Genomic DNA, 20,905 nt, shown 5'->3' on the forward strand with positions numbered 1-20,905 from the left:
TATATATATATATATATATATATATATACATATATACACATAATATGTTATTTACTTTAAATAAATTTGTTTACTTTAAATTAATCAACTTATTTATTTCTATTAATTTTATTATTAATATTTACTATTTAAAATATTATTTAAATTTTCAATAAATTTTCATGAAGTCAAAGCATATTTTATACACATCCCAAAGCTGAATCTTTATACTCTTATAAAGTATTTGTTAAAAGTGTAGTTCCCAAATTATTTTTTACAGTATTTAGTTATTTATATTATTTATTTAATTCTTGCTCATTTCTTTTATTAATTATTTACAAATATTTATCGCTCGTAGAAGATCCCTTGCGTCTAGACGGGGCTTTTATTCTGAAAATCAACTTTTATCGTAAACACGTTTCATTAAGATGTCTGACTTCACACCATTCTGCCAATCCCAACGAGCATTCTTTTAAAACTCGCCAAGCGCAATCATATTAAATATATAGACTATAAAATAGACATGACCGAAACTAAGCCATAAAAAAACAGAACAGATTTGTGTAAACTAGATCAGGGTGTTTTCGCTGGTCCCCGGTCGGAAGTGAATTAATCTCGATTACTGTGTGTGTTTATCTGTTTTGCGCCATTATTGATCTCTTCTCAACTCTAAATCACCCAAGTAAGTTCAATTGATTTATTAGACCCGTAAAGTGTTTACAGTGTGTTGGGGACTCCGTCTGTCGGAAACAAAAGATGCCACAGTGCCAGCATGTTTAGCCCAATGTTGATAACAGTGTTATAAACGTAATGACTGGTAAAATACATCACATTACATGAAAACACTTAAAAACATTAACGAAAGTCCGCACATGTGATTGATTTCTTATCTGACCAATCATTTATAGCACTTATAATGATTTACTAGCTAACATTTATTGATTCCTCGTCATTATATATGTACATAGGCCTATATCATGTTTTGCAGATTGTATAAATGTTTATATATAACGTATGTGTTAGCATTAACGCTTATATCGCCAGTTTTGCTCATCTATAGGCATACTCCTGCAGAAATGTACCATAGTAACCATAATTTCCGCCAAAACACTTTAGTTAATAGATTAGTTGTAACTCGATAATATTAAACACCACTGTCAATCAAAATAAATTAAACAAATCGATTAATTGCACTATTTGAAGGAGATCCCCTTAATTTATGATGATTTAGTAGTATTATGGCATGTTTACGTAAAATATTGTATTTGTGTAAGGGTAAATTTTTTGTTTTGTTTGTATATAAAGTTAAACACTAATATTACAAATCAAATAAGTGTTTTATTTTTTTATAATTGCCTAATTTAGTTTCCTGTACTAAAGAGATGGATGTGGTGAGTTTCCGTTTGCCCGGGCATGGAGACACCACCCTGAATAACATGAACTCTCTGCGGTCACAGCAGCACTTCTGTGATGTCACCATTGTGGCGGGGGGCAGACCCATGTTCAGGGGTCATAAGGTCGTACTGGCTGCTTGCTCTGCCTTTCTTAGAGACCAGTTTCTCCTGAACCCTTCATCAGAGCTGCAGGTGAGTGTCTAAACACAGGAACTGTGAAGAAACTCTATTCGTATCCACAATGAAATGAAAAAGTGAAGTGTTATGAGACACAACTACCTTGTATGCAGTCTTTTTTCCACAAGCACTTTTGTCCAGCTTACATTTTGTGTATTAGAATACATAGACGAGCAACCCACTTATCAGCCAAATACAAGAAGATCCTCCGTAAGATAACAGTCCTTCAGTTAAAGGGATAATTCACCCAAAGAGGAAAATTCTCTCATCATTTACTCATCCTCATGTCATCCCAGATGTGTATGACTTTCTTCCTTCAGCAGAACACAAACAAAGATTTTTAGAACAATATTTCAGTTCTGCAGGTCCATACAATGCAAGTGACTGGTGAACAAAACTTTGAAGCTCCAAAAAGCATAAAGTCAGCATAAAAGTAATCCATAAAACCACAGTGGTTTAATCCATGTCTTCTGAAGTGATCCAATTGGTTTTGGGAGAGAAACAGATCAAAATGTAACTACATTTTCACTATAAATCTTGATATCAACCGTCTCCTTGGTGATTATGATTTCAAGCTCGATTTCACTTCCTATAACGCTATCAAGTGCTCTGCGTATGCACAGAAATCACGTCGTGCCAAGAGACTGCAATGTCAAGATGTACAGTGAAAAAGGAGTTATATTTTGGCCTGTTCTCATGCAAAACTAATTAGATCACTTCAGAAGACATGGATTAAACCACTGAAGTCATATGATTTACTCCTTTATGTGCTTTTTGAGGTTTCAAAAAAATACTCGCATTGTATGGACCTACAGAGCTGAAATATTCTTCTAAAATCTTTTTTTGTGTTCATCAGAAGAAAAGTCAAACACATCTGGGATGGCATGAGGGTGAGCAAATGATGAGAGAATTTTCATTTTTGGGGAACTATCCCTTTAAAACGAATGAAAAACCTAATAAGGAGTTCAGCATGTGGTTTGGTATAAATAGAAGGTACGTGAAGAACCTCTTCTGTTCATATATGTTCATTGACTTGTGATGTTCTGCATCGATTCACCCAATATTAAATGTCACATACAGCAAATATGACAAACTATGGTTAGCAAGAATGAGCACCAAATGTGTTTGCTGATAATCATACAATTCAGTTGTGCGTTCTATGCACTTTTAGAAGGAAGTTAACATGCCATCTGCAACCAGTGACCTGAATGTCGGGCTTGTGTGAACAAGGTTTACTAGTTTAGATTTGGTATTTAGGGGAAATCCATCCAAGAAGGTCACTTCTCAACTCTGGATTAAAATTTTCCAAATATGCTGTTCCTCATGAATTATTTGAAGGTCTTTATTTAACTTTTTTATGGGTAAAAGCTGTTAAATGTATAGACCTTAAGCTAATTTATTTCTAAAATTCAGAGTAAGCTAATGTAATCCCGAAACCATTTGCAAAAAGCTAATTTAATTGGTGGTGTTGCTAATGCAAGTTTCATAATTAGGATAAGAAAAAACCCTAAGTATTACATTTTGGTACGTACGATGGCAAGAAAAAGTATGTGAACTTAGATCTTCATCTAAGTTACAATAAAGAACAAACACAACCTGTTTTAACTAATAACACACACATTAATGTATTGTTCTTGTACATATTGAATACATCATTCAAGCATTCACAGTGTAGTTTGGGAAAAAGTATGTGAAACCCTATGCTAATGACGTTAACAAAAGCTAATTAGAGTCAGGAGTTGGGAAACCTGGGAACCAATTAATGAAACAAGATTGGAGGTGTGGGTTAGGGCTACTTTGACTTCTAAAAAGCACTCAAACATTTTGAGTTTGATATTCACAGAAAGCATCTGCAGACGTGGACCATGTCTTGCATAAAAGAGATCTTAGAAGACATATGATCAAGAATTGTTGCTTTGCATAATGCTAGTGTTTCAAAGTTATCTGGAAGAGATTCAATATTCATATGTCCACAGTTAGACAAATTGTCTGTAAATGGAGATGATTTAGTACTGTGGCTACTCTCCCTAGAAGTGGCCGTCCAGCCAAGATGACTCAAATGGAACACAATGAGTTAAAAAAGAAACCTAGAGACCGTTAAAGACTTGAAGGAATCACTGGAATTGAAGGACTATATGGAAACATTAAACAGGCATTGTGTCCATGGCAGGACAACACTAAGGAAGACGCTGCTTTCCAACAAAAACATTGGTGCATGCCTGAGGATTTCCAAAGACCACCTTGACACTCCACAACGCTACCTGGAAAAAATTTTGTGGACTGATGAATCAAAGTTTCATTTTTTGAGAAGAACACACAGCATTACATATGGCGTAAAAAAGGGCACTGAATACCAACATGAAAACATCATCCCAATAGTGAAGTACGGTGGGGGGAGCATCATGATTTGGGACTTGCCATCATCAAGGGGAAAAACAATTCCCAAATGTATCAAGATATCCTACAGGATAATATCAGGGTGGCTGTACGCCAGCTGAAGCTCAGTAGAAGTTGGGTGATGTAGCAGGACAATGACCCAAAACATTTGAAGTAAATGCACCACAGAATGGCTTTAAAAAAGGAAATACACCTTTTGGAGTGACCCAGTCAGTTTGTGTTGTTAGCTTAAGCACATTGTGTTTGTCTATACTTGTGACTTTGATGAAGATGAAATGACATTAATGACCAATTAATTAAGAAAACCAACAAATTCTAAAGGGTTCACATATTTTTTCTTGCCACTGTAATTTGTCCTACATTATTATTTTTCTAAGCAATCAGAATGACAATTTTATTAATAAAACAGGCCAAACATCCAACAGATGTACACTGAAGGAGGGACCCGAGCCATATCTTTGGACCAGAATATCATACTTGGGGGTTGTAATTCCGTTTTTTTCAACAGCTACCTTCTCTGTCCAAAAGGTGTCGACACTGCACAGCTCAACAGTTGTGTGTGAGCTCCTCCAGTCCTGTTACACAGGGATACTGCAGTTCAGTGCCAAAGAGATTGTGAATTACCTGACTGCTGCCAGCTACCTGCAGATGGAGCATGTGGTTGAGAAATGCAGAGGAGCCCTGAGCCAGTACATGCAACCCCGGAGTCGCAGCCCAATGGTCAGTAGTATCTCACTCTCAAACACTTCGGGTGCCATTATGGACCTTGTTTCTTAAGGAAATCTTCACTCAGAAATTAGTCTGTATTCATTTACTCATTTAGGGAACTGACAGCCTCAGTCGCCATACATTTTTCTTCAGTTAAAAAAAGTTACTATTAAAACGAATGGTGACTGAAACTTACATTCTGCCTATCAACTGCTCTTGTATTCCACGGAATAAAGAAAGTCATTTGGGTTAAGAACAACATGAGGTTGAGTAAAAGATGACAGAATTCTTTATCCTTTTATGGTTATTTTCTGATAATATTTCCCTCCACTGCAGTTCTTAAATCTAATTGACAGTGTGCATATTCAGAGTCAGACTTGCAGAAACGCAAATACATTTTGAAAGATATAATGGTGCTTTTAGGTCCTTTTTGGAGCTTGACAGCCCCTGGCCACTATATGCTGACAGAGATGTGTGAACATTCTGGGTATCATTTTTAAAATTAACATATTGCAAAAATAATTTTATGAAACATTACAATTCTTTCTCCCTCTTACCCTCCTGTTCCTTTTCCTCTTTATTCATTCTTTATGTTTGTCTTTCTCTATCCAACTTTCCCACTGTGTATCTGCTCAGACTGTGAAAACAGAAGACCCTCAGTCCATGCCAGTGATTGTCAGTGGAAGTTCCCATTCATTGGGATCTATGTCGCCCCCTTCTGATACTGCATCACTGCACCCACACAGCTCTGGAAAGGAGCTCCAAGCCACGGATGTTGAACACTCCAACATTCAGCGCAGAGATGCCAGTGATTTGTCTATGCATCATGTAAATATCTATGGATTTGTTAGATCTATGAAAAGCTTCATTGGTTTTAACAAAATTACTGAATATTAATTGTAATTTTGATACTGATACTGTACCTTATGGTGCGTTCACATAACATCTGAATTATCACTTAAGTGTTTCCAAGTAGTAAAAACCACTCATACATTACCACTCGGAAACCTAAAATCAAGGTATTTATAGTACTGACATTTTTATTTATTTTTTATTTTATTTTAATTTGTCCTTTTTCAGTTTAGTTTAGTTGTTGTTGATTTTCACTCTATGTCTGTTTTTCACTTTCAGTATATTTTATTTTAGTTTTCGTATGTTAGGACTGCCAAAATTAATGCATCATCTGACACCGGTTACATTTCTCATGGCCCTCTGTTATCATGGTATTTTTATAATCAATGGTAGGTTGGTCTAACTCTTTAAACTCTGATTGGCCCTCCGAAACTGAGCAAGTGCTTTGAAATTTGTAGACAAATCAGAAATGTTCTGTTTTGTAATTTATTAATAATTTTGCACTGCACATTTTATTGTAATCGATAAAAACTGATCAAATAGTCATGTGTCATATGTTGTTGGAAAGATCACAAGAGTAGAATACAAACAGCCTATTTGTTTTACTCAAAGATAAAAACATATATAGTGAGTAATAGCTAAGTATATGTCTTTGACATACATGTTACATGTAAATGGGTGTTGCTTATGTGCCACATTTTCACTTATATCTTCACAAAAACGGAACATAAGTTATTATATACCACTTATAGGAAACGATTATCTTTAAAATGTGCCCACACACAATGTAATCAGATGACATCCGCAGAAATTCTGTAGTTCGTTATCCAGCATCATGGAAAGCTAATTCAATCATATTAGGGTTTAGATCATTGCAACTAGAGGTTGAAGTCATCCAAATATGGGCAGAGAGGATCGTTCACTCTAATTACATATAACCATCAGAAGATGGTGCCAAGTACATGACACAGACGAGTATACTTTGTTGTATTTGCATGTGTAATTCATTCTTATGTACAATTATTATGTTTTATTTGTTTGGAGATGTTTTTGGACACTAGGATAAACTTTTGTAACTTTTGATTGCTTTTTTGTATCAACACAAAATTACTCCGTTACAGGTGACATGATTGGAAACAAAAGCAAAAAAAGTTTTTCAGAGCCACATTATTTACGCTCAGAGATATATAATCCCAAATCCGAGAGAGGAAAAAAAAAAGTACATTTTTGGCTCAAGTGATTTTGTGATTTTTTTAAAAAATGTTTTAACAGTTTGTTAGACTGAGAGTCTCATTTAAAATGATACCAAACATAATAGTCCTCTTTGTTTTTTTGTAGAGTTATGATTCTTTAATTTTGGGAATGCCACTGAAACAGGATAACTTTAAAAATGTAACAAAAACTCAAGTTAATTTGTTGTCATTTTTATTTATTTCAGTTAGTTTTGGAGTCTTGTAAATGTATTTTAGTCTAGTTTCCGTTTTTTATTTATTTTATTTTTTATAATTTTAGTTTAGTTAATTAGTAGTTAGTTTTCATTTTTATTTCAGTTACCAAAACGGTTTTCATTAATGATAACACTACTTTGAACTTTATGAAAACTGCCATCAGATTAAAACCACTTAAAATGATACTATTTTATAAATAATTTTATGATAGCCGGTGGGTATAATAATGGTGAATAAATATAGTGATTGAGTATTGTGCTGTCATCATCAACAAAGCTGCACATGGCATTATAACATTTTGGTGTCACAGGTGTTATAGAAATAATTTCTGAGTCAGAGGATGAGAAAAACTCTCCAGTGGAAGTAATTATGGTAATTCCAATGCTATGTGAACGCAGCAATACAAATTCTAAATGGTCTTTTTTTTTGACAGTGTTGTCATGTTCCACAACAGGTTAACTAGTTAATGTTTTCACCATGTTGCAGGGAAGAGCATCAGAGCAGTCTGGCCACTACGAGAGAGAGGACGGCACTGAGAGTGACATCTTTCAAGTACACATTAGCGATGAACATCAAGACCTTGAGAACACCTCTGGTGCTGAAGAGGACAGAGCTGTTGTTGTATTAGATGACAACTGTCAGAACCTGGACACGGGGATGGAGGAACACAATATGGAGGGTCGCATGAAAGGCAACAGCCTGAGAGGAGCAGCTCGCATGTGGAGGCGAAGACACGGCGAGCACAGGGGAGGCCGAGGAAGAGGCTTCAAAAACAGGAAGCGGTACACTTTAAAAGATCGCAAGCTTCTGGGTAACTATCAGGAGGCTTGGCGCTTTCCGACCCCAGATGAGATCATGGGGAATTTTGGAGCTGACTTTGGTGCCGATTACCTGTCCAATCAGCATCTTGCAGATGGTTCCCTCCACGTCGAGTACAGGGTGCGTGAGGGTCGAGGAGAAGAGGGTGGCTCTGATGGGGGTCCTGCACACTTTGGTGTAGCAGGTTCTTTAGGGGAGGAGGGAATGGGAGTTGGGACACCTTCGAATGAGCGCGGCACAGCTGATGAGTCAGTGGCGGTGGTGGGATCCACTTCCTGTGTAACGGGAGCGGTTGTATGCGAGCACTGTGGACTTGCGTTTTCTTCAACACAAGACTTAGCCGTGCATTCCCTGGCGACACACCGGCTATATGTGTGTCCGTGCTGCGGCAAGAACTTCAGCCACTCCAGTAACCTCAACCGACACATGGTCGTTCACCGCGGAGCCGCCAAGCTCCACTCCTGCCCCCTGTGCCACAAGACCTTCACTCAGAAGTCAACACTGTGCGACCACATGAACCTCCACAGCGGTGAGCGCCCACACGTGTGCGCGTACTGCCATGTGAGCTTCGCCCACAAGCCTGCTCTGCGTCGCCACCTGAAGGAGCAACACGGAAGGACCACCGCTCAAAACTACCTGGAGATGCAGCGGAATAATGAGGGAATGGCTGGAGGTGTTGGAGGAGGAGTTTAAATAGGCCATTTAAAAATAAAGCCATTTCCCGTTGACTTTAACGTGGGTAACAATAATGGCTACATTTTGGCTTTAAAGTTGAAATTTTATTTCAGTTCTACAGAATTGTTGCTCAGAAGAAATTGTCATTGTGCAGATCCTAATACTGTTTAAGCATTTGATTATTTTTGCCTATAGAGACTCAATTATGTTGCTTATACAGTGGCAAGAAAAAAATATGTGTGCCAGCACTTTGATGGTCCGAAAGTCATATTTAGGCAGTATAAATGTAATCCAGTCAATCAATGAACATCTTCTGAAGCAAATTGATAGGTTTATGTAAAAAACAAGCCAATAATTTACATATTTTTAACTTTAAATCGGCGCTTCCATCCAGGGCTCTGATGCTGTTTGAAATGGCCGAACTTTCACGTGACGTTCGTTTTTCTGTTGTAAATAAGCGGTGCTTCCGAACTCTCACGTGAGCTCGTGCATTTTAAAAGTTAATTACATTTTAATTATTGATTTATTTGTTCCAATAATGTATAGATTTGTTTCATAAGTCATTCATTGATCGACTGTACTAATGTGGATTACTTTTAAGCTGCCTAATTATGACTTTTGGACCGTCAAACTGCTGACACCTGTGTACTTCCATTATAAAGACCTGACAGATCTGTCTTCTTCTAAAAATCTTCTGGGATGGCATCAGGGTAAGTTAATAATGAGAGAATTTTTTTGAATTTTCATTTTGAACCATTCGTTCAAGATCTGGGCTCTTTCTGGATCACTCCAAAAGGTGGATTTTCTTCTCTTTTTTTTAAGCCATTCTGTAGTGGACTTACTTCAATGTTTTGGGTCAATGTCCTGCTGCATCACGCAACTTCTACTGAGCTTCTGCTGGCGCACAGCCACCCTGACATTATCCAGTAAAAATATTTTTCTAAGCTCTTCAAGATCAATTTTTAACCTTTTCCAGCTTTATGCAAAACAACAATATTTGATCGTAGGTTTTCTGAGATCTCTTTTTTTGTGAGGCATGGTCCACGTCCCACACCTCCAATCTTGTTTCATTAATTGGATGCCAGGTTTGCAAACTCCTGACTCTAATTAGTATTTTTTTAATGTTATTAGCCTATGTGGTACACAAACTTTTTCCAACCTACACTGTGAATGTTTGAATGATGTATTCAATATGTACAAAAATACAATAATTTGTGTGTTATTAGTTAAAACAGATTGTTTTTGTTCATTATTGAACCAGATTTTAAGACAAATTGAAACAAATGCAGGTAATTCCAAAGGGTTCACATATTTTTTATTGCCACTGTATACTCGCACAAATGCTACAGTTCTGTGTATCTTTCCAGGTTAAAAAAAAGTTACTGCTAGTGCAGAGCTAATAATGGACATCAGAAGGGAAGGTCGTGGTCTATGTTTGTGGCTTGTAGACGTTTAGACGGATGTTAATATGTACTGTGGCCAATGAGGAAAGTAAGAAAAAGTCTTTGTCATTTTAGTTGTAGTGAAAATTCAGTGTCTGTATGTCATTAATTACATGAAACTGCTGTTAAAATGAGAGTTTGTCTCATCTGTAATTTTATTGCTTTGGCTTCAAATGACATTGCCTCTTGAGTCAAACCAATGTCCCTTTAAAGGTGAAATCTTTACTTTCTTCAAACAGGTTTCCCAAATTATTTTATCTAGGGCTGTTAATCAATTCAAATTTGAATCTAAATAATTCTATGATATGCCAATTATTTAAATTAATTGCAAATATAAATATTTGCAGAGAAAGGCCCTCAAATAAAAATAAATATATGATAATTTACAATAATTAAAATGCATTATATAATTGTGTCAGAGGAGTAAAGCATTGATAATGATACAAAAGTGGCTTTAGGAGGCAATATATTGTTTGTCCATATAATTAAACATAAGCCTATCACTGGCCTGATCATCTCACTTTGGTTGCATTGTAATAAACAGCGTTTTTAAGTAACTTAGAAAAACATTTGTCTAGATCCCTGCATTCAGAATTGCCTACAGCTGGGATTTAGGTGTTACGATTTTCCCCCATTAGTTTTTATGTGGCCTGTCTTCCTCTCCTTATACTGTCTCTGCTTAAGCATACTAAAAGTAGAACTTCAAACTACATCCAAATCACTTTGTCAAGTGAAGAATGTTTCTTTTACCATTTTAAACCATAATTAAGCTCTTTGGTCTAAGATGTTAAATTACCTTTCATGGATAAACTCGGCATAAAAGAAAAACTGATCGATTACCCAACAAACCTACAGTAATCACAGACTTAAAGGGATAGTTCACCCAAAAATAAAACATTATCTCATCATTTACTCACCCTCATGCCATCCCAGATGTGTGTGACTTTCTTTAGCAGAACACATACGAAGAATTGTAGGAGAATATTTCAGCTCTGTAGGTTCATACAATGCAAGCGAATGGTGACCAGAAATTTGAAGCTCCAAAAATCACATAAAGGCAGCATAAAACTAATCCATAAGACTCCAGTTGTTAAATCCATGTCTTCAGAAGTGATATGATAGGTGTGGGTGAGAAACGGACCAATATTTAAGTCCTTTTCTACTATAAATCTCCACTTTCACATTCTTCTTTTGTTTTTGGCGATTCAAATTCATCCATATTGCCACCTACTGGGCAGGGAGGAGATTTTATAGTAAAAAAGGATTTAACCACTGGAGTCATATGGATTAATTGTATTCTTACTTTATGTGCTTTTTGGACCTTCAAAGTTCTGGCAACCATACACACATCTGGGATGGCATGATGGTGAGTAAATGATGAGAGAATTTTCATTTTTGGGTGAACTATCCCTTTAAGACAGTAGTGGGATCCCACTCAATCTGATATAATGTTATTACTTGTTATTGTGATAACAAGCCAGTCCACTTACATAATAATGCATGCCACAGTATTTGTGTATATATATATATATATGCTTGCAGCAAAACCAGAGCACAGCAAGGTCTGACCTACAGCTCATTTGATCAATGCCAACTAATGCTCTGCATTGATATGGGTATGCAGAGCTCCTGTAAATGAGCACACTCAAAAGCTAGTGTTCAGATTTGAATAGAAAAACAAAGAGGATTATAGTTTGCAAGACTCTGAAAGAGCACAGCACAAAACAGGCTTTTCAGATTGACCTTATTGTTAAATGTTGCCCCACACAACTAATGGAAAAGTTTATTGATTTATTTATTGAACGCAACAACATAAACCATGACGGAGTTAAATGTCTAGCTACAAAACGTTTGTTGAGAACTCCCAATACCTCACTAATTATTTCAAAACTCAACAGCCGATCATGCTTTTGAAAAGTAACAGATTTTCCTACTGTCCCACTTCATTGAAAAACAAAAGGCCTGCTGTATATTGACAAAAAGCTAATGCTGGTTTTCAACCAGCTTAGCTAGTTTACAAATGTTGATAACTGTGTTTTTAAAATAAATCTTCACTGTAGACGACTTGGCTCCGTTTGTCCCTGTATGAGCCTTTGGCGCTGTTCTGCACAGCTGTGATATAGAAGACAAAGAAAGAGAAGGAATAGAAAAGCAGACAAAAATAGAAATGGGTTAGTCAAGGGTGAAACACTCAGCCTTTTTGACAGTTTCTTCCTGTGAAATGTCCTTATTTACCCAGAGAAGCCCAGACAGATTTCCCTGTGGCAGCATCAAGCATAGGCTGCTTCCTGGCAATGCTGACTTTGATGTTGACATCACCCACTGTAGTGCCATTCAACTGAGACGAGTGAAAGAGTTGAAAAACAAGGACAGTTGGGATCGGAGTAAATTAAGCAAGTATTCCAGGTTTTAATACAACTAACCATCTCCATTACCACAGAAAATGTTTCCACAAATGGCAAGAACTTGTGGTAATAAAAGAAAAATGTGTTGTGTTTAACCTGTAATATTCCTTTGATAAAGATGGAAGTGAATGTGTAGAATATGGGCCTTTTTGGAGTACAGGTGGATGAAATACTCACCTCTGTCACCGCTTGGTCTGCTGACTCCATCTTTTCAAAGGTAACAAAGGCACAGCTGGTAAGTGACAAGGACAAAAGGGGTAAAAAATGGTGTATAAAGTGTATGGTCCTATTACCTTCTCTAGTCAATGAGACCTTTTCAAAATCTCAAAAAAGGATGAAAATGAATCATACTTGCGTAAAGAGTCCATTGAAAGGTCGATAATGTTGCCATGCTGAGCAAAGGCAGAGCGCACGTTTTCCTCCACTAAACCTGTGCCGTAAACGTACACTGTGTTTCCCTTCCGCACGCCTCTGCGCTCTGGATATGAGTCTGAACCTGGACAGCATTACAGAAGATATTTAGGGCTTCAGATTTTCCATCCAAAAATGAAAATTCTGTCAATACTTTCTCACATTCATGTCATTCAAAACCCACATCCTATACATTTTTCAAGCTACATAAAAGACAAAAAAACTACCATCAAAGTAATCCATATGCAGGGGCGGATTATAACTAGCAATGGTCCCGGGGCCAATTTTCTTTTAGGGCCCCACCGGTCCAATTATCTAGTTGAGATCCACGCGAAATACATTTTCATTTATTTTATTCCCTTTAAATTCCCATTCTGTTATTTACAATCAGATTTATTCAAACAAACAGCACGGATGTGGTAAAGAAACCACTTAACCGAAACGTTCGCTGAACTATTCTTAAAGAGACAGTACCAATACAAACTCAATGTAAATATTACAAATTATGCATAAAAAAACAAGAATGTGACAAAATGTGTATTAGATGCCTACACGTGCATATATTTAAAGTTTAGGCAGTTCTGGCTCGCGCTGCCTTATCTTTTCAATCTCATCTGGCTTATGTGTGTTCCATTTAGAAGTGATCATCCCTAAACCCACTTGCCTTCAAAGACTTTACTCTCCATTGTGAGAGCTTTGAAGGGCTGAAAGGGGTGGGGCTAAAAACAGTGGTCATTTTATTGTAAATTCCTTTTGGAACGACTTACAGCTTGGCTACCATTATTATTCTCCTATCAAAAAAGCATTGTGAAGTCATCATTTAAGCCAAAATCCCCTAGACTACATTACATTGACAGAATGTTCAAATAGTGATTTCATTCTTTCTCTTACTCTAACACCTGTAAACATTTCTAACTTGAAGCATTTAAAAGTATTTTAAACTTTCAGACAAGGTTTTGTCAAGCCAACATTATAGTCTGTATAAACAAACTTTACGTATCTAGTTTAATCAGACATTTGTACCTCACAAAATAAAAAAATCATTTTCTACTTTTTCCCAATCAACTAAGCCCAGTTATTATTTGTTATAAATGTTTTTGTTCAACAGCACTTTTCAAACAAAGCCTAAAGCTCAACCCTATAAAGCCAAATATATGAAAACTGTAAGAAACCACATGCGGCTTCAATTCAATTTATACTTATTTTGAAATATCAGTAACAATATAAACGTTATTGTTAATTTTACTTTATCAAAATCAGCAAAAATTTCACATCAAAAAGACGAGTGCATCACAATATGAAGGTAGCCTTTTTGGAAATTATAATATAAGGTCTTCTACATCCAGAAGAGCATTGAAACTTTCACCAGGAGGCAGTAGACATCTAGTGCAATGCATACAACTGGGTTTTGATCATGTTGATGATGTAGATGATTTAGAATGTAATGTATAAAATATGATACGTGCAGCATTATAGGGTTAAAGAGTGGCTCAAAAATTTTATAAAAAACAAGAAGGCAAAAGGGTCCTATAAGAGGGCTAGGGACCCTCCTAGTCACAAGGCCCTTTGTAAGATGCGGGGCCCACCTTTTCAAGCATATATAAACATTTGTTTTCAAAGTTGATGGGCCGCAAAACTTTGAACTGGCCCCATTGGTCCGGTTTGTAATACACCTATGTCAATGTGACTCGGGTGTTGTAATCCAAGTATTCTGAAGCCACATGTTAGCTTTATGTGAAAAACAAGTCGTTATCCTGCAATAATCTTCCCATTTGCTATGGCGAAACGATTAATCAAACTAAAACTGGAATCACAATATGACACAGTGGGATTATCATACTGCACGGGCAGCAATTTAATTAAATAAATTGTCTTAATGTGCTGTTTGCTGTTTTGTCTGTAATGTGTAGTGCCTTCTTAAAGGGATAGTTCACCCAAAAATGTAAATTCTCACATAATTTACTCACTCTCATGCCATCCCAGATGTGTATGACTTTTTTTCTTCTGCTGAACACAAACAAAGATTTTTAGAAAAATATTTCAGTTCTGTCGATCCATACAATGCAAGTGAATGGTGACCAGAATTTTGAATGTCCAAAAAGCACTTAAAAGTAATCCAGAAGACTCCAGTGATTAAATCCATGTGTTCAGGAACCATATAATAGGTGTTGGTGAATAACAGATCAATATTTAAGTACTATTTTACTTAAATCTCCACTTTTACTTTCACATCTGAAAGTCACATGTGATGCCTGTTTAGTTTCACTTTCACATCTGAAAGTGCAAGTGGAGATTTATAATAAAAAAATACTTAAATGTTGATCTGTTTCTCATCAGCACCTGAAGATATTGATTTAACCACTGGAGTCTTATGAATTCCTTTTATGCTATTTTATCTGCATTTTGGACCTTCAGATTTCTGGTTACCATTCACTTACCTACAGAGGACCATGGACCTACAGAGTTCAGATATTCTTCTAAAAATATTCGACTGTATTCTGCTGAAGAGAGAAAGTCTCTCTTGAGGGTGGCATGAGGTTGAGTAAATGATGAGAGAATTTACATTTTTGGCTGAACTATTACTTTACTTGTAAATGGGGTCAGTGAATTACACATGTGTTTTCAATGATTTAAAGCAGTTCTGTGCTCGATGCACAAATTGTATCTATCAGGTGCCCCAAGTGTTAGGTGGAGTGTGCTAACATGCGCCAAGCACATTATATTGACAATTTTGTAAATTGTACATTTGTGTAATTTCACATATGTTTGACCTCTACAATTTACTAAACAAATCTAAAATAACCCCATGACACTGGGTTTTTGTGGACAGAAAGGGATAAGAGAGCATTTCATTGCATTAAAAGGCTGTTGTCAACTCAACTTCAGTTCCATCAGTTTTACACAGCAGACAGATGCAATGCGATTGTATCTAAAACAGTATTTCCAGTTGGAAAAACGTGGTTTAAATTTGGTTAAAAGGAATCACTTATAAGTTTTTTATTTCACGAATTTTTTATGTTTATCATATTTCAGTTCAAATAGCAATCACAATATTTATATGTTATTATTTAATTTTTTTTATCCCCTTTTCTCCCAATTCCCACTACTTAGTAGGTCCTCATGGTGGCGCGGTTACTCACCTCAATCCGGGTGGCAGAGGACAAGTCTCAGTTGCCTCAGTCAATCCGCACATCTTATCACGTGACTCAATGTGCATGACACCGCACAGACTCCCAGCATGTGACGACTCATGCTATTCTCCTTGATCCATGCACAACTTACCACTCTCCCCACTGAGAGCCAGAACCCCTAATCACGACCATGAGGAGGTTGCCCCATGTGACTCTACCCTCCCTAGCAACTGGGCCAATTTGGTTGCTTAGGAGACCTGGCTGGAGTCACTCAGCACACCCTGGATTTGAACTCATGACACCAGAGTTGGTAGTCAGCGTCAATAATCACAATATTTTTTTAAATAATCGCAATAACATATTTAGATTTTTCAGCACTACCCTCTGTCAAAAAATCTCAATCGCGCTCCATTTCAATTTACATATGGCTCATTTAGTCGCATGTCAGATAGAATTTTCCTAAAGGTGAGTAACAGCAAAGAGCAAGATTTGCAGTGAATAACACAAAGCCCCATATAAAGCTATCAATTGGCTTCAGAGGACTTAGAATACTGCACATGAGGTGCATGGACAACATTTATGGAGCTTGACAGACATGGTCATCATTTACAATCATTGTATGAAAAAGAGTAGCATGTAGATTCTTTAAAATGTCATCTTTTGGGTTCCATGGCAAAAATAACAACATGCAGTTTTGGAACAAAATGAAGATGATTAAATAATGACAGGATTCCCATTTTGGGGTGAACTACATTTCAACATCAGTAACAACTATTAAGCAGTGTATTACAGCACAGATTAACTTACGTCTGTAGGGCCCATCCCTTTCTCGATCTCGATTTTGATCTCTGTCCCTGTCTCTTTCTCTGTCGCGGCTCCTGTCCCGATCACGTTCGCGTTCTCTGTCCCTGCCTCTTTCACGGTCTCTCTCTCTGTCCCGTTCTCTGTCACGATCCTTCTCCCAGTCAATCTCTTGTTCCCGCTCGCGCTCAACATCTCGACTCGATGACATTCCTCCTTCATCCTCACGAGAACGATCTCCAGTAACAAAGCTATGAGAGGACAGAGAAAAAACCAGTCTGAACTATGACTGCAAGAAACATATGCATATGTTTACAGTATTATTTTCTATACTGAGCTTGGCAGTCTCACCATTCATACAGCGATTTCCTTTGGACTCGTTTACCAGACTGCAGAGAGAAGATGATGTGCACAGTCAAGACTAGTCAAGCACAACAGCCTACAGTTTAGCTAATGAATATTTTATATGCTGGAGGAATTCTTTATTGTGATTAGTATTATTACTAAATGTAATTATTTATTGAACATATGTGTATTTTATCTTATTGCCATTGCCACTACTTTATAAAGCAGTAAGCCTCAAAGGAGTGACTAGTAACTGTTGAAAATGCATCCGGTGGTTTATTTCTACAGTATAATCCAACTTTACATCGGGAGGTTCCTCATCTGTGGAGACACTCCTCTGAAATGGCAGGAACGCTGGGGCAGGGCCTTTCTCTGGATCCTGGGAAAAAAGGAATTACAAGGTTAACTTTATGCAAAAATTTAAAAGCAAACATCGACCTGATCATGCTTCACCTACCATTTGCATCCTAATGAATGGAAAAATGACTATACTTCATAAATATGTTCACTGACACAACAACAGTACAAACATTTGACTACAAAAGAAATAATGAGGTGAAAAAGGTCTCTTGCCTTCAATTTCCCCTCAAGTGTTCTAGAGCGCTTGAAGCCAGAATTCTTGTTTTCCGATTTGATGGCACTGATCGCTCCAGACTTGATAAGCATTTTCGCCTGCTCTGTCGCTGTCGCCGTGTCCACCACCGGCTGATCTGACAAGGCTTATCAGAGAGAGAGAGGTCATTTGAAGAGCATCAATTTCATGCAAACATATTTCAGGAACAACTGGAAAAAATCCAGAGATTGACTTACTGCGCTTCAATCCAGTCTGACTCGTCTGATTGGTGGAGCTCTGTTTCTTCAGAGCCAATAGGGCCTTTTTCTGCAAAACAGAAAAGAGAATAGACAATAATGCATGTATGGTAATATGGAATGTTTACATGTTGCTGTTAGTGATTAAAAGACAACATGTAGCCAAGATGAATATGTAGCCACTACGGATTAGCACGAGTAATTGATTAATCGAGTATTCGTTCAGCTTTAAATACTCGACTTGTAAAAACACTACTCGAATATTGACAATTTGATTTTCTTTTGTGCCTTTTCCTGCCATGGGCAACAATGAAACTGCTTTCCTTATCTAAATCTTGCTGTTACACTCAAAAGTTCACCCAAAAAAAATTCTGTCATTATAAAGAGACCAAATCATTTTTTTCTCATGGTCTTAAAAACATTTTGATTTAACATTTGTTTCCCACCACATAATCCTTTTACTTACATTTGTGTTTTTCATATTTATTTTATTTCATACTTCACTATTATTCTGAAATGTAGAAAACAGCTTTAATAGTCAGGTGTGTTAGTAGAGTTGGGGTACTCAAGTTCGAACTTGAGTCCAAGTAACGAGTCCAATTTGAATGGACTTGGATGCATTTTTACTCAGACTCTTGTACGGCCGAGTCCATAGCATTTGTGATGCAATGAAAAACAAACAAATAAACGAAAAAATTACATAACATAGGGTGACCATACTTTTCCCCAGATATGTCCTCTTTTTAAGACCTGAAAAAAGCATCTTGCTGGGATTTCAAAATTGCCTCTAAATGTCTGGGATTTGGCTTTATCATCATATTGAGGTGCTCTCTCAGTTAGTACTATCATACATACTGTGCATCAGTTTTCACACGTATATGTCCTTACGTGTGATTATTCTGGCTGAGAGCAGCAGCGTGCACTCTTTCAAAGTATTTTTAAATCTCTCGCTTGCGCCTGTGCTCTATGTGTGTGCGGGAAAGTAATCACCATTCACCTGACGTGCTCTGCCGCTCTCCTCCAGAAATATCAATAGCGCAAGTCCATTTTAAAAAGTATGTTCCCCAACTCTGCAAATTATTAAATAGAACGCATGTTTTATCAGACTTGAGCTAACTACACAAAATCATTTCAAACTGAAAATGTTGACTATATCGAGACAAAATCAAATTTACTACGTATCAAGGACATTTAAAATAATATGACCTCATGAAATAGACCATGATGGAAATTGTACAAATCAGTCCATCACATGCCGGCACTTGCGTTTCAATGGAAAAAAGTCAGAAAATACAATGAACACAAGTGAGGGGAGAAGACTCTCTTCACCTATTATCCATACTAAATATAATGTGAAAAGTATCATCAGCCCAAGGCAAGTTTGATCCTGACTTTAGCGAAGAAGGCTACACCTGGACATGGGTTTTGTTAATGGTAATGTTTTTATTTTTGTTTTTTTAATGGTATCTGATCTTTTCTGTTTTTATTTTATGTTGTTGTATTTAATTTTATGGGCATTATTAAATATTTTAAACATATTAAATCTATTTAATTAATTACATTAAATGTATTTCACAAAGAATTTGAGATAAAACTAAACAAAATTGAATGGACAAATTGTAAATAAAGTAGAAATAAAAACTAAATACAAATGGTTTTAATGACTAAATCAGCTTTCACTTGCTTTAGTCTGTGTTTGAGTGGAGGGGAAGCAACAAATAATTGAAATGTCAACAGAAAGCAATAAGAAGTGTGTTGAAGGACAGTTTTGTCGTCATACACCTAAAGCATGTGCTTTCATTCTGAAACCACTTTGAAGTCTGTTCAGCTGGATATATAGAGGTGTTTTTGTTACATTTATATTGACAAGTGTTTTTCTTAGTTGTGAAAGTAAAAAAGCTTTAAATATTGATGTTGAATTCATGTTTATAATTTTAATTCAGATTCATGAACAGATTCATTCGGACTCGGACTCTGCCTGTTATGCACACGGTCTTGAGTCCGACTCTGCCCCTTTTGGACTCGGACTCGACTGTTTAAAGACTCTGACATGACTCAGACTCAGCTTGTTATGACTCGGTCTTGAGTCAGACTCTGCCCCTTTTGGACTTGGACTCAATTGTTTAAAGACTCGTTCTCGGCCTGTTATTACTCGGTCTTGAGTCCGACTCTGCCCCTTTTGAAATCGGACTCGACTCGGGCTGTTATGACTCGGCCTGGAGTCCAACTCAGCCACTTTTGGACTCTGACTCGACTTGATTTTTTAAAGACTCAGACTCAACTCGCCCTGTTATGACCCGGTCTTGAGTCCGACTTGGTCCCTTTTGGACACGGACTCGCCTCGATTGTTTAAAGACTCGGAGTCGACTCGTACTGTTATGACTCGGTCTTGGGTCCGACTCTGCCCCTTTTGGACTCAATTGTTAAAAGACGCGGACTCCACTAAGGTGGACTCCAACCCAACACTAAAGCCTAGTAATAACCATGACTGTAATAGTAAATATCAATTGGTAGAGTAAACATGGTACTAGATTTCACCTTTTTCTTTAATTTGGCATATTTCTTCTGCAGTGCTTCTTCCTCATCTGTCAGTGAACTGGGAAATATCGCCATCTCACTGGATCTCTATGCAGAAAAACAATAGCAATATGTTTTAGATGTAGCCTGTGCCATCTTCAAACACTGCATACAAATGAAAGTCCCATAATAAATGTAATGTAAACCGTAAATAAATGAATCAACACCTATCAGTGAGGAGGAATTTGTTATCAGGATGCTATGATTCCGTTCCAACTGACTTAAAATAAACGTTCATTCAATAAAATGCGCTTCATAGTTTAAAAGCAGCACTTTGTATGAAATTACCTTATATTTATATGATCAGTTTCTGCGAGTGAGCGGCTCGCTTGACGCACTAATATGACGTCATCTGATGTTAACCGACAGGCTGAACGGCTACAAAAATGTAATTACAAAACTTAGCGATCTTTATTTGTCTGCATTGTGTAATAAAACTTTACTGAAAAAAGTTAACTTCAAATGTAACACAAACTGACCACTATATTAGCAAGAACAAAGTGTTAAAATAAAAATAAACATCTTCCGTCGCTG

General features: G+C 36.9%; 2 protein-coding genes across 4 annotated transcripts; one reads left to right on the plus strand and one right to left on the minus strand.

Moving 5' to 3' along the window:
* Positions 1-402: 402 nt before the first annotated feature.
* LOC127620329 (zinc finger and BTB domain-containing protein 12-like) lies at positions 403-11,485 on the plus strand. 2 transcript variants are annotated; one of them, XM_052093528.1, is made up of 5 exons: positions 403-661; positions 1,345-1,565; positions 4,476-4,667; positions 5,292-5,483; positions 7,442-11,485. In XM_052093528.1, the coding sequence occupies exons 2-5, from the start codon at positions 1,362-1,364 to the stop codon at positions 8,465-8,467; spliced, it is 1,614 nt and encodes a 537-aa protein (XP_051949488.1). In that variant the 5' UTR covers positions 403-661; positions 1,345-1,361; the 3' UTR covers positions 8,468-11,485. The 2 variants fall into 2 exon arrangements, with proteins under 2 accessions (XP_051949488.1, XP_051949489.1); XM_052093529.1 differs by having other exon boundaries at positions 1,360-1,565.
* A 175-nt stretch (positions 11,486-11,660) lies between these two features.
* Positions 11,661-20,725, minus strand: nelfe (negative elongation factor complex member E). Of its 2 annotated transcripts, none has more exons than XM_052093531.1 (11): positions 20,539-20,677; positions 20,333-20,419; positions 17,795-17,864; positions 17,558-17,703; positions 17,289-17,363; positions 16,991-17,028; positions 16,646-16,890; positions 12,648-12,792; positions 12,474-12,528; positions 12,127-12,229; positions 11,661-12,003 (listed from the first exon to the last, which is right to left on the minus strand). In XM_052093531.1, exons 2-11 carry the CDS (start codon positions 20,405-20,407, stop codon positions 11,930-11,932), a joined length of 1,026 nt encoding a protein of 341 aa, XP_051949491.1. In that variant the 5' UTR covers positions 20,408-20,419; positions 20,539-20,677; the 3' UTR covers positions 11,661-11,929. The 2 variants fall into 2 exon arrangements, with proteins under 2 accessions (XP_051949491.1, XP_051949490.1); XM_052093530.1 differs by having other exon boundaries at positions 11,662-12,003; positions 20,660-20,725.
* Between the last annotated feature and the right edge of the window lie 180 nt (positions 20,726-20,905).

Source organism: Xyrauchen texanus, chromosome 26 (assembly GCF_025860055.1).
Source record: "Xyrauchen texanus isolate HMW12.3.18 chromosome 26, RBS_HiC_50CHRs, whole genome shotgun sequence".
Classification (NCBI taxonomy): domain Eukaryota; kingdom Metazoa; phylum Chordata; class Actinopteri; order Cypriniformes; family Catostomidae; genus Xyrauchen; species Xyrauchen texanus.